This window comes from Micromys minutus (genome assembly GCF_963924665.1).
Source record: "Micromys minutus genome assembly, chromosome: X".
Classification (NCBI taxonomy): domain Eukaryota; kingdom Metazoa; phylum Chordata; class Mammalia; order Rodentia; family Muridae; genus Micromys; species Micromys minutus.
Genome location: NC_137970.1, coordinates 35394353 through 35407164, shown reverse-complemented (window position 1 = coordinate 35407164; position 12812 = coordinate 35394353). Strand labels below are relative to the sequence as shown.

Here is a 12812-nt window from a genome sequence, read left to right as displayed (position 1 = left end):
TCTGTGTTGGGCAAACCAACTAAATATATTAATGGGGTTCACCATTTAGTTCTGTATGATGCTTTGAGTACCCAAGTTGATGATGTTTCACTGTCTATCTCATACATATTTATATTGCTTTTGATTTTATGAGGGGTTCTACACATGATTACAGATGTTCAAGAGGGCTGGAGCCCTCAAATTTCTTGGAGCTAGAGTACAGGATATTGTGACCCACCTGAAGTTTGGGTTTTCTGAAAAGGGAGTAACTATCTCTCCAGCCCCCTATCTGATCTGTCTCTGTGTCTATCTACCTTTCTCTCTTATTATTTTACTTTGACTTACTGATACTTAACAAGTTCACTTATACAAAATGAATAGAATAGAATAACTATGCTATTTTATTTTCAGGACCATATATATTACACAGGTTTTTTTTTTTTTTAAGTTCACTGCAGTTTAAGTGATTAGTTCATTGACATATTTGTCCAACACCAAGTGAATAAACTCATTATTTAGGTGGCAAGAGAAATATGTTGAGATAATTTTAGGCATGAAATAAAAGCATTTAAAGGTTACCACAGAAATATCCTATCTTTGGGAGTTTTATTTTATTTTATTTTTTCCAGGTTTGTAACTTTTTCACTTTTATTCCACTATCCTTATCATTGTGTTCATTGCTAACATATCATGTATTACACAGTTATTAACAGTGAAATGTTTTATTTTGGAAGCAACAAACACCATCTGCAAGTGGCTGAAATGTTGAGCAAAATTGATCAACTCTTAAATTAAAAGAAAATAGTTCACAAATGTATAATAGTTTAACCACTTTATTGGATATTCTCTGTATTTGCAATTCAGGTGTTGTCCCCTTTCCAACAATCCCATGACCCCTCCCCATCCATTGCCTCCATGAAGGTGCTCCCTCTCCCAACATCCCTCTCCTACCTCAGCATTCTTCTACACTGGGAAAATGATCCTTCACTGGACCACAGTACTCTCCTCCCATTGATACCAGAGAATGCAATCCTCTGCTGCATATGCACCTGGAGCCATGGGTCTCTCCACGAGAACTCATTGGTTTGTGTTTTAGTTCCTGGGAGTTCTGGAGGGTTTATTTGGTTGATGATGCTGTTCTTCCTATGGGGTTTCAGACTGTTCCAGCTCCTCCAGTCTTTGCTCTAGCTCCTTCATTGGTGTATCCATGTTCAGTCTGCTGGTTAGATGCAAGCATCCTCCTTTATATCAGTATGGCTCTGGCAGAGCCTCTGAGGAGGCCTCCATATCAGATTCCTGCCAGGAAGCACTAATTGTCATCAGCAATAGTGTGTGGGTTTAGTGGCTGCATATGGGATGGATCCCCATGTGAGGCCATCTTTGGATGATATTTTCTCTTTGGGAGTTTTAAAGTGAGTTATTTCATTCAATTATTCAAGTTTTCTTTACACTTTTATTTCCAGAGCCTATATAATAATAAGGACAAGTAGATTCTGTACTCAATTAGTTTTAAATAAAATGAATCAAAATCATGTGTAAAGTTGTTTTCCCAAATTAAAGTTCTGGAAAGATCTCTTTTCTATGAGTTTGTATGAACCATTCATTTGCAGTAACTGTTCTCTATAAAAGAGAAATGGAGGCAAGCTGCTATGGCAGCCTGAATTTTTAAATCATCTGGTAATAGGTACATGTAGCCAAATTCTAGATCAGTCTTCCAGTTACCAATCAAGCTGGCATGTGTTCCTTATTAAGAGGAAAAAGAGTCCTTGAAGCAAAAACATTTAGTTTAGCAACCCTTAATTGATAATTTCTCTACTTGCTACATAGTAGAAGTTGCAGTTACAGCATTCCAAAAACCTGGGCAATTCAATCAGAAGGTAAGGAGAGAAAAGCTGCATGAAGAAATTACTATAATCCAGAGAATCTAGTTTAGCTAGAAATGAAGTATACAGTAGGAAACATCTCTCCATAGTGCTTTACTGAAAATTGTTTGATGTATTGGCTGAAAATTGAAAATGACAAGAGCACAAAAAGAAAATATGTAAAACCTTGAATTCAAAGAAAGTATTGGGTATAAATTAGCAACAAATGCTAAAATGTAACAGCTAATAATAGTAAAGGATTTAGTCTAAAAGGAAAATATGACTTAATATTTGCTTTTATGGGAGTGAATTTTCGTACTTACAAAAATTTAATGCCATATTGCCTCTTCATTTAGAGAACATGCATGAATAAAATCATCACTAAGTTATACATGTTGCAACTAAGTAATTAAAATAAAAAAATAGAAATGGCATTAAGAAGAATTACATCACTTAATGCCAAAATGATAGTACATTTTACATATATTTCATTTACATTTCACACAGTACAAAGTATAAACACTTCTTCCAAACAAAAAGCAAAGTACAAATTTAGGAATTATGGTCATAAATTTTACAAGACTGACTAATCCTGATTCTGTAACTCACTTTGTCAAGTGAGTATATATATGCATTATGTTTTTATTCTTATAAGATTTTTTGATTTGCTTAAAGTTATTGCATAGAAGACGAAATGCATTACTTTCAAAAATATTTGGGAATTCAACTGTGATCTTTCTTTCATTTATGCATCATAACTCCAAGTCTTGTATTATTATTTTTGTTGTTTTTCAGCGCCTCTGACTGATAAGCCACCTAAGCTTTTGTATCCCATGGAAAGTAAACAGACAATTCAAGAGACTCAACTAGGTGAGTAATTCTTCAGTTCTACTTGATGCATCTTTCTCCAGTGTATTTTAATAGCTAAATAAACCTACTGATAGGCATGTTTTACGTTAAACTATAAACATTGTTCCCTACAATACATTCTTAGAAACCAAATAATGCATATAATATTTAACAATTGTTGGTAAGGAGATAAGTTTAAGATTTTAATGATATTATTATAGCATATTATAGCCTCAAATTGTAAGTTTGAATTGGTTTTTAAAATAGTATGGAACTGTTTGACATATAATACTCCATAAAACATTAAAATACAGTTTTTAAAAATTGAGAAAAAGGTGCACGATCACCAAAGTAAATACCAGTATTAATTTTAAAAAGTTAATATTTAATCTAAATAAGAGATGTACCTCTGTGGTAGAGCAACTGCATAACATTACAAGACCTGAGTTTTGATTCCTAGTACTGCTTACAGTTTATTTTAGAAATATAATGCTGAATTCTCATGAGTGGTCATGTTTACATACACCTTGGAGTAAGTTCTTCAAACATATATTTCTAAGGAATTGGATAATAATTGAAAAATCTTGAATCAAAAAGAAATATATTTATAATAGTAGTTTGGTATAGTGAATATACCAAAATGAAAGTCATATTATGCTAATTATATTTTTCATAATATATTACTAAAATGTAAGCAAGTCACCTTTGATTAAGAAACTTGTAGATTTGTACATGAGATCATGAACACAATACATTTACTAAAAATATTAAATTCTATACTCATTGCAATTTTAATACGTTTATATTGAAGGAAGTATGAGTTTGTCTAATTTGGATATATGCAGTTATATCAAATATCCTCTTAATCAAAATATAATATATTATATTTTCTTATTTTAAATTGATTTCAAATATTTTATGAAGATAGATAGGAAGATGACATAGAGCACAGTTCTTTAGAAATGCATTTGCTTTTAGTAACTAAGTTAAAAGATTTTCAAACACATACTTTAACATATATATTGTTAAGGAACCCCTTACATTAATCAATCAAGAATGAAAATGCACTTAATTTTTACAACCAAGAGTTCCTATTGTCCATGTAGATGTTAATTCTGAAGGCTGAGTTTAGAATAAAGTGTGAATCAGTTTTCTAAACAAAGATTTAAAATGTGATGACCTTTTCTAGTAACAACCACACTTAATGCTGCACAAAGATATGACGAGGGTTTGGGAACAATTGAACTTCGAATACTAGAAATGATTGCACTTACTAATGTAAAGGATATGCAGGGAACATACAGGTAAGAAAGTGATTATGCTTCTTTGAAGCAAATATGAGCTTTGTGGACAAATTTCATGTACACACAAGTAATATGACAATTATTTTGAAATGGAAGACATTAACATAATGTCATAAATGAAGCAAATATCTAAACTAAATTTGTAACTATTATGTATTTAGTTCATTGTAATTTTTTGCTATTTTAGAAATACATCTTAAAATATGAAATTCTTATCAGTGACCATTCTTCATAACTTCTTATGATCACATTTAAAAATGAGTGTTTCTCAGGAGTTATATCAAATTCTTTGAAGAAGAAGAAAGAGGGCAGATTAGTTGTAGTAAATATAGTAAAACAAAATCTTAAGTTTCTATTTGTATGTATTTGTTAGACACGATCTTTAAAAAATTTTGTTTGATGCTTGTCTGTTGGGTTTCTTTTCAATATCTGTAATTTTGTATGAATTAAATCGTTCCCTACCTCTTACTTTTCACAAATTGAATAATTTGTTATGATGTTTTTTAATGCTTTTTCTTAAATGAACTCATAAAGACTAACCAACCACATCTAACTGAGATGAAAATGTATTATGCAATGTGAAATGGTTTTCTATGCATTCATTTGAGAAAACATGGAAATAAGTTTTAACAAAGTACTAACTCCTTTGTTAACACTATCAAAGTAACATGAGTTTTATTGGAGAACCAATTGCACTAAAATCTTCAATCTAAAATTTTGATTACTTTATTCAATATTTTGTAATATTTTCTGATTTCTGTTTTCAACACGTAAATCATTCACTAAAGGGAGGAATATAGAAAATCCTTGGCTCTTTGGGTAACAGTTTATTTGAAAGAACTATCTTCCTAGTACTGCTAATGGTTGAATAACTTACTGAAAAGGGATATGGGTGACATTAAATAACTCAAGTCTTAGCACACTGGTGTTAGAAGTAAAGGAATGTGAGTTCCAGATGTATTTGGGTTACCTGGCACTGTCTATATCTTCTTGGGCTACTTAGTAAAGCTCTGTCTGAAAGAATAAAAGAGTGAAATGGAAAAGTATTGATAAAGGATCCTAGAGAGCTAAGAATACTAACATTTTAAGTTTCTACTTTGACTTTTCTTTTTTTGTTTATCAGATACTCTATATATATATATTTGAAATTTATCCCTTCCCCCACCCTGCTTGAATCTCCTCTTCCCTCCCCCCCCACACTATCTTCAGGAAGGTGCATTCACTCCTAATCACCCCCTCAACCCCATTGCCTTGGAATTTCCCTACATTGGAGAAACTTGCCCTACCTGGACCAAAAGGGTCTCCTCACATTTATGCCAGACACTGCTATCATTAGCTACATATGCACCTAGAGCCATAGGTCCTCAGTATGTGCTCAGTGGTTGGTGTTTTCGTTCATGGGTTTTGTGGAGGGTTTGATTGGTTGGTAATATGTTCTTCCCATGAGGTTGCAACCCCTTTGAGCTCCTTCAGTCCCTTCTTTAATACCTTCATTGGGATCCCCATGTTCAGTCCACTGATTAGCTACAAACATGCTCAGCTGCTTCTGTATGACTCTGGCAGAGCCCCTGAAGAGGCATCATTATCTGGTTCCTGCCAGTAAGCACTGCTTGGCATCAGTAATAATGCTTGGGTTTGGTGGCTGCATATATGGTGGATCCCTGGGTGTGGTAGCCTCTGAATGATCTTTTCTTCAGTCCCTGTTCCTCTATTTGACCTTGGATTTCCTCCTGTGAGTGTTTTGTTCTACCTTCTCAGGACTGAGACATCTACATTATGGCCTTCCTTTGGGGGGGGGTGAATTCATAAGTTCTGTGAATTGTTTCATGGGTAGTCAGAGCTCTCTGTGGCTAGTGTCAGTTTGTCAACGAGTGCGTAGTACTATGAGTGTTCTTTTGTGACTGGGTACCTCACTCAGGATGATAGATTCTAGTTCTATTTATGTAAAGAATTCATTTTGCCCATTTTTCCTTAGGAAAAGCTATCAATCCCAGAAGTCTGAATATATGGTATTCAGATCCTAAGAACAGGGTCTCAGTGAAGCAGCATTGAGTTGTGTTAGTAAGTAAACTTTATTAGTGATGGACCATCTTTCTCTCTCTCTCTCTCTCTCTCTCTCTCTCTCTCTCTCTCTCTCTCTCTCTCTCTCTTTCTTTCTTTCTTTCTCTGGTAAAAGAAGTTTACCCATTTCCCAGAGATGAATAATTGACCATGAGTTCAGGGCTCAATCTCAAACTGTAAATTGAAATATGACCATTTTTTTCAGGTCAATAGTTAAAAAGCTAATAAGAAAACTTTTGACAGTTCTATTAGAAAACACATCTGGAACTATATAAAACTATACAGCTATATGTTTTATCATCTAATTTTAATGTTCTGGGTAAAACAAGTATATATACAATTAGCTCTGGTAACTATAATTATTGAGGTTTTCATGAGAAGTAATAGAAAGCTTAATAATAAAGATTAGCTAAGGAGGTGCTCTGTATGGAACAGCACCTATTGGTAATCATGAGCATCTCTGTTGTAATCCTCAGCAGCCACAGAAGCAGGACATATGGTAATATCTATGCAATGGGTAGGTGATAAGAACAGGGGACTCACTGGGCCTTGTAGAAAGATGGCTCAGTTCAGTTCAGTGAGAGATCCTGTCTCTGTGGGAAAACTTGAAAAATAATAAATTAAAACTCTTAATATCCTTGCCACAAAGTCACTTTTGCACTACCAATTGCACATGTTTGTGTGTTTCCCACAACATATAAACTCCATTTCCCTCTCCCTCATACACACAAATACATGAAGAAGATGATATACAGTTATTTCATTGGTTTTCCTCTAATCTCCACATTCACTTTTCATGCCTACCATTTCTTTCCAAGGTCTTGTGTGTCCTGCTCTAATTCCTTCATCTTCTCACATAAGAAATTTCTGGTATTGATCTTTTAAACATTTCCACTGAAGAAAAAAAATAGCTCTAAAACTTAGGTTACTAAGGGAAAAAGTAACAAAATGTTAAGTAAATTCATATAAAATATGCAAAAGGATAGGTTCAAATTGCAGTAAATATGTGATACCAGCCTGGAATTTCTACTTCAATTAGCATCTGCATGCTATTTTTAGATGTTAAAATAATCATTGTCTCTTTTAAATCACATAAACATCAGTAAACATATGGACAGAGATTTTTCAGGGGAAAGCAGCAAAAGTCCTACAAGATACACTATAGAAGTGAGACCAATCCCGGAAGTAAACCAAACTCAGACTGTTACAGTCCAAGGAATCAATAGGTACACTTGTCTTGCTGAGCATGAGCTATTACTCATCTATCTATCCTGTATATATGGCGAATAACCCATTCTCTTAAACTCTGAGAAAGAAGTATAGCATATGCTGTTTACCAGAGATGCGGTGAGTAGAAACCTAACTTAGTTTTGACATAGCCTGTCACATTTTATTTACAACTCAGATTTGACTAGTACAAAAGACCTCTACCTCCAATATGCCTCCATGACAATATGAAGAGCTTGAGCTAAAGAACCTCCCTAGATGTGGTCTAATTTACCTTTACTAACTTATTCTCATTCATTAACTGTGTTTAAAAGCAAATATTTTTAAAGTATGATCATTTTAACTTTTGTAGCATTTCCAATGTTAATAACAATAACTTTTAGAACTGAGTAATAATATCTTTTCTTTGATTTTATGAACACTATGGTGATAAAAAAATAAAAAATAGCCAGACCAGGCTATTCTTCTCCAATGTTTTACCATACTCTTATGCTTCAAACATAAAAGCTATACAAGTATGCCCAGCTCTGAGGAACAATGTCAACCATCTTCTGCATCAGCATTTAAGTGTAAAAGACAGATGAGTCTATTATGACTATTTAAAAGCAAACATTTTTGCTTTTGTGTATGCAACAAGGATTTTCAAGATATTAATACCTAAAGTAAAACAATTGACATTAAAAGGTTAGATTTGTACAAAAATCTTGGCATATGGACACATACACATACAGACACACACACATACACACACACACATACACACATACACAGTTTAACCACTACTACATATTGGCACTACTTTCTTAGCTGAACTGTATTATAATGTGAAAACTTTAAAATTTAGGGAAATTCAAGGAAAGTAATTAATATATATATATATATATATATATATATATATATATATATATATATATATAACAAACCCCAGTCAATTCTTTTATGGGAAAATTTTCTTGTCATGAAAATCATATCACAATTTACTGGGTTATCGATATAATTAATTGTTGAAATATGCTTTACTGCTATGATTTATATGTTGTAAAAATGTTAAGTATATATGTCATTAAAAATACATAGTTTTAATTCAAATACAACACTGTAAAAATTATCTTATGGGGTGAAAAATAGTTTGATTTTATAGGTTCCTTATGCAAACTGTTATTGTCTTGAATCAAAGCATTCATTTTTTAAATGGTTACTACTTCACCGTAACGAATTAGAAACCTGTTCTTTTGTTTATGAAGTTGGGAAATTAGTATCAATAACTCAGAACAATAGTTGCTTAGGTATTGCATTCAGTGTGAGGAGCTGAAAGTGGCTTAGTATACTGTTTTGTTTTATAATAACATACTACTAGAGTGTGAAATGATGCCAGTACAATGTTCCTTCCCACGGATAACAGCACTGACTGGGTGTTTGCTTTTCTTTCTATACATAAAGAAAAAAAATAACATCCACATTCTCCATTTTTGAAAAAAGTAATGTTTTTCCACTTAACAATGACATAAACATTAGCATAACTGTACTTTCACAATAAAAGTTTGTTAGACAAAAGAACAACACTTTCATTTTAGTGACCTTCTTTCTTCTTAATCATAGCACCTGCTAACCAGAACCACAGATTATTAATTCAAAGTATATAATGGCCTTTATAGTCTTTAATTCCACTGAAAACTTCACAAGTCAGACTTTTATCTGCATTGCTCTCACCAACCTTTTTTTCCAAACTCCCAGAGAATAATGCACTGACCCAACTCCAAAGGCCACCACCATTGCCCCAAAACCACATGGTCAGGTTTGCAACAGCAATGTCAGACAATCTAGTCCTTATTGTTGTCTTACTTATAGTTTCTACTGCTGGAAAATGAAAGGTCAATTTATTCTCCTAAGTCTTATATCACACTCCATCACTGAGATAATTCACAACAAAAATTCAGGATAGGATTCTGGAGGCAGGAACTGAAGCAGAACTTATGGAGCAATGATGATGCTTACTGGCTTGTTTCTCACAGCTTCTTACTCATGGCTTGGTCAACCTGCTTTGCTAACAGCCATTCAGACTATCAGTCCAATGATGTCACTACCTAGAGTGAGCTGGGGAGGATCCTAGGAGGAATTGGTACAGTAAATGAGAGATTGATATGACCAACATACATTGCATACATGTATGATTTTTTAAATAATTAAATAAAAATATAGATATTATAATAATAGTACACCTTTATAATCATTGAGAGAATGTATTCAGATAATGCAATAATGGATTAGTCCATCTCCTGGTACGTAGTAAGCCATCAATAAGTGCTAACTTCTAAGAGTAGAAATATTTTCATGCAATAAATAAAGTTTTGATGTGTCCTTTGAACACCAGTGTTTGTTTGTTCATGCTAATCTACTTGTTAGGATACAATACTATGGCAACATATATAAGCTACGTTGTAGGATGGATACTATTTTGGAAAATTAGGTTCTATCTCCCCTTAACAAAACACATGTATTTTTACATTTAAATGTGCCTACAAATTTAACTTTGGTTTTTAAAATTTCTTAATCATAATATCTGTCAATATATTAATATATAGTAGGTTCATAGTTATAGAAGAATAACATGTTCCCTGGTCATACTTTAAAAAATGTTTATTAGGCACTGTGCCATAAAATGTTTATATATGAGCAGCAAAAGAAAATGATGTATGTTTAAAATTATAATTCTAAAAGAAAAATTCAAGTGTATTTCATAAGACTAGAAACACAGAAACTAATTTTATAAAACAAAGCATCAAACCATTCTTCCTTGTGAGCATCTCATGAATGGTTTTGTGTTAGTCACATCATTTTGATTAAAAAAAAAAAACAAACAAACAAAAACATTACTTTCTGTGAGAAGCACCACTATCAGGAAGCTGTTTGTATCACTCCTAATTACCTTAGTTTACTAAATCAAAAAATATAATGAGTGTCCTACTTTACAAGAACTGCTCCTGAATTTGCAAAGTAAATGCCAATTTATGAGAAATAAATCCATCAAAGGATATAATAATGAATAATAATGATAGAGGTTTCAGAACAAGAGCATGCCCCATGTGACTAATGTCCATTAAAATGGAGACTATAAAAAGACTCACATCATTTAGAGTTTGAATATAGCTGAAGATGTTCATCTATAAACTTCCTCTTGAATTTTTGCTAAGTAAATGAGAACTCCTAAATTATATTCATACTCTCCATGAAAAAATAACTTGTGCATGAATGTGATTATAGTATAATGTTAAAACACTTAACATTCCAGTCAAACCTCACTCTACCAACTAAGTATGCTCCTACTGATCTGTGGGTAAATTGAATCATCATCATTTCAAAGAAGTGCTCCCTTCATTTTTGATTGATTTCTAATTAGTAGTGGCTTAACAAGTCAGTTTTAAGAGTCTCTGTCCCCCAGTCTCTTTTAAGCAGCTAATGATCACTGAAAGATTTATATTCACAGGAGAAATGTGCTATTTAAAGATACTCTATGGTGAATGATTTTATATGAGAACCCTTTTGTAATTGAGTAACCATGCTCATTATTTCTCTGTGTGGTAATGCAGATTTTTACACTATGATAAGATAGGGTTCATTGATTTAAAACTGCAAGTGCAAAGGAATATCTTACTCACCATTACCAATAATTCTCTTTAGTCTATCAGTAGAAAAATGGAGAAACTTTCTTCCTCCTAATAGAGAATAGTAAATTTGATTCATTTGTTTTATAACCAGTGGCATTTTCTTCTAATCTAATTAATTGAAAATCGGTATTAGAGTATACTATTGAAATAATGACATCTCATGATAATCAGGTCAAAATACACTGTTTTCATGTGTTATATGTATTTAAGGCCATCCAGCTCAATCACTTGCTTTTATTTAGTTGAAATACAAACCAATAGAAAACCTGTCCATGGTGCAGTTTATCATCCATAGACTTTTCTTAAACTAGATACTCTGTATTTACCTTTGAGATGTTATCCCTCCCCCACACCACCCCTTCCCATCCCCCATCCCTCTGCACTTCAGGAAGGATTCAGCGATGGTCTCAATCAGGTGAAAGTTCTGATTACTTTATTAGCATATATTGTTATTAGTTGTCTTAAGGGTTTCCTTGAGTGATTTTTATATAAGCATACAACTATACTTGCACATTGTTGTATAGTTTTACTGCTGTTAACAGACACTAGGACCAAGGCAACAATTATAAGAAGAACATAAAATTGGGGCTGGCTTACAGGTTCAGAGATGCAGTCCATTATCATCAAGGTGAGAACATGGCAGCATCATAGCAGGCATGGTGCAGGAAGAGTTAAGACTCCTATGTCTTCATCTGAAGACTGCTAATCAAATACTGGCTCCCAGTAAGCTAAGACAAAGGTATTAAAGCCCATACCCACAAGGGCTCACCTACTCTATGGAGGCCACACTTCCCAACAGTGCCACCTGCTGAGCCAAGTATATACAAAGGACCACACACTATTCACCCAAGGTATTACTCTTTATTAAAAGGAAAAAATGTACTTTTATTTTTCACAAATTTTTATATCACTTTTCATTATATAATTATGGAGATTACCTCATTTTAACATTTTAAAACACATATCATTATGTATTGTGACTTCACTCATAGCTTTATGAACAAAACTATACCAAATACTTTTAAACACATGTTCCTAAACACACCTCATATTTTTATATGTAGAGTAACCATAAGGTTTTATAACATAAACCCTACAACAATTTATAAAGTATAATAAGAAACTGAGAGACTGATGGTTCTCAGAGGGTAAGATACCAGCTGCCATCCCAGAGGATCAGGTACAACTCACATGTCTTCTCACAACTGTTTGTACTTCAATTCCAGAGGATCTGACATCCTCACATTAACATAAATGTAGGGAAAATATCAATGCTCATAAAAATAAAATAAATACAAGTAAGGAAGGAAGTAAATAGAGACATTGTCTCAAAAATCAGAAAAAATGAATAACAGAAAAAAATTAAAAACTTAGCAGTTTTTTTTAATTCACCTATTTTGAAATAAATCAGAATGTAACTCCAGTTTTTTTTTTTTTTTTGGTAGTATTCCCTTATAAGTGAGTATATACCTTGAATGAGTGCTCTTTTCAAACAGGGTTAAATCACTCAGGATGAAAGCTTCAATTTCTATCCATTTCCCTAGGGATTTCATGAATTCGTTTTAAATAGCCGAGTAGAACTCCATTGAGTATATATACTACAGTTTCTGTATCCATTCCTCTGGTTTTCAAGGACATCTGGGTTCTTTCCAGCTTCTGGCTATTATAAACAATGCTGCTAAAACATGGTGGAGCATATATCCTTGTTTGATGTTGGAGCTGATTTGGGGTATATGACCAGGAATAATATTGTTGGGTATAATTTTCTGAGGAACCACCAGACTGATTTCCAGAGTGGTTGTACCAGTTTACAATACCACCAACAGTGGAGAAGTGTCCCTCTTTCTCCACATCCTTGCCAGTAT

The 12812-nt window shown here is 33.1% G+C and overlaps 1 protein-coding gene across 1 annotated transcript in view; it reads left to right on the top strand.

Annotated features, from left to right (window-relative positions):
• IL1RAPL1 (interleukin 1 receptor accessory protein like 1) overlaps positions 1-12812 on the top strand; it is a gene marked incomplete at both ends in the record, with an annotated part of 1250687 nt that overhangs the window by 893446 nt on the left and 344429 nt on the right. Inside the window, one exon of the mRNA XM_080909541.1 lies at positions 2637-2711. Within this exon, the coding sequence (XP_080765667.1) occupies positions 2637-2711 (75 nt within the window). The remainder of the gene's footprint in view (positions 1-2636; positions 2712-12812) is intronic.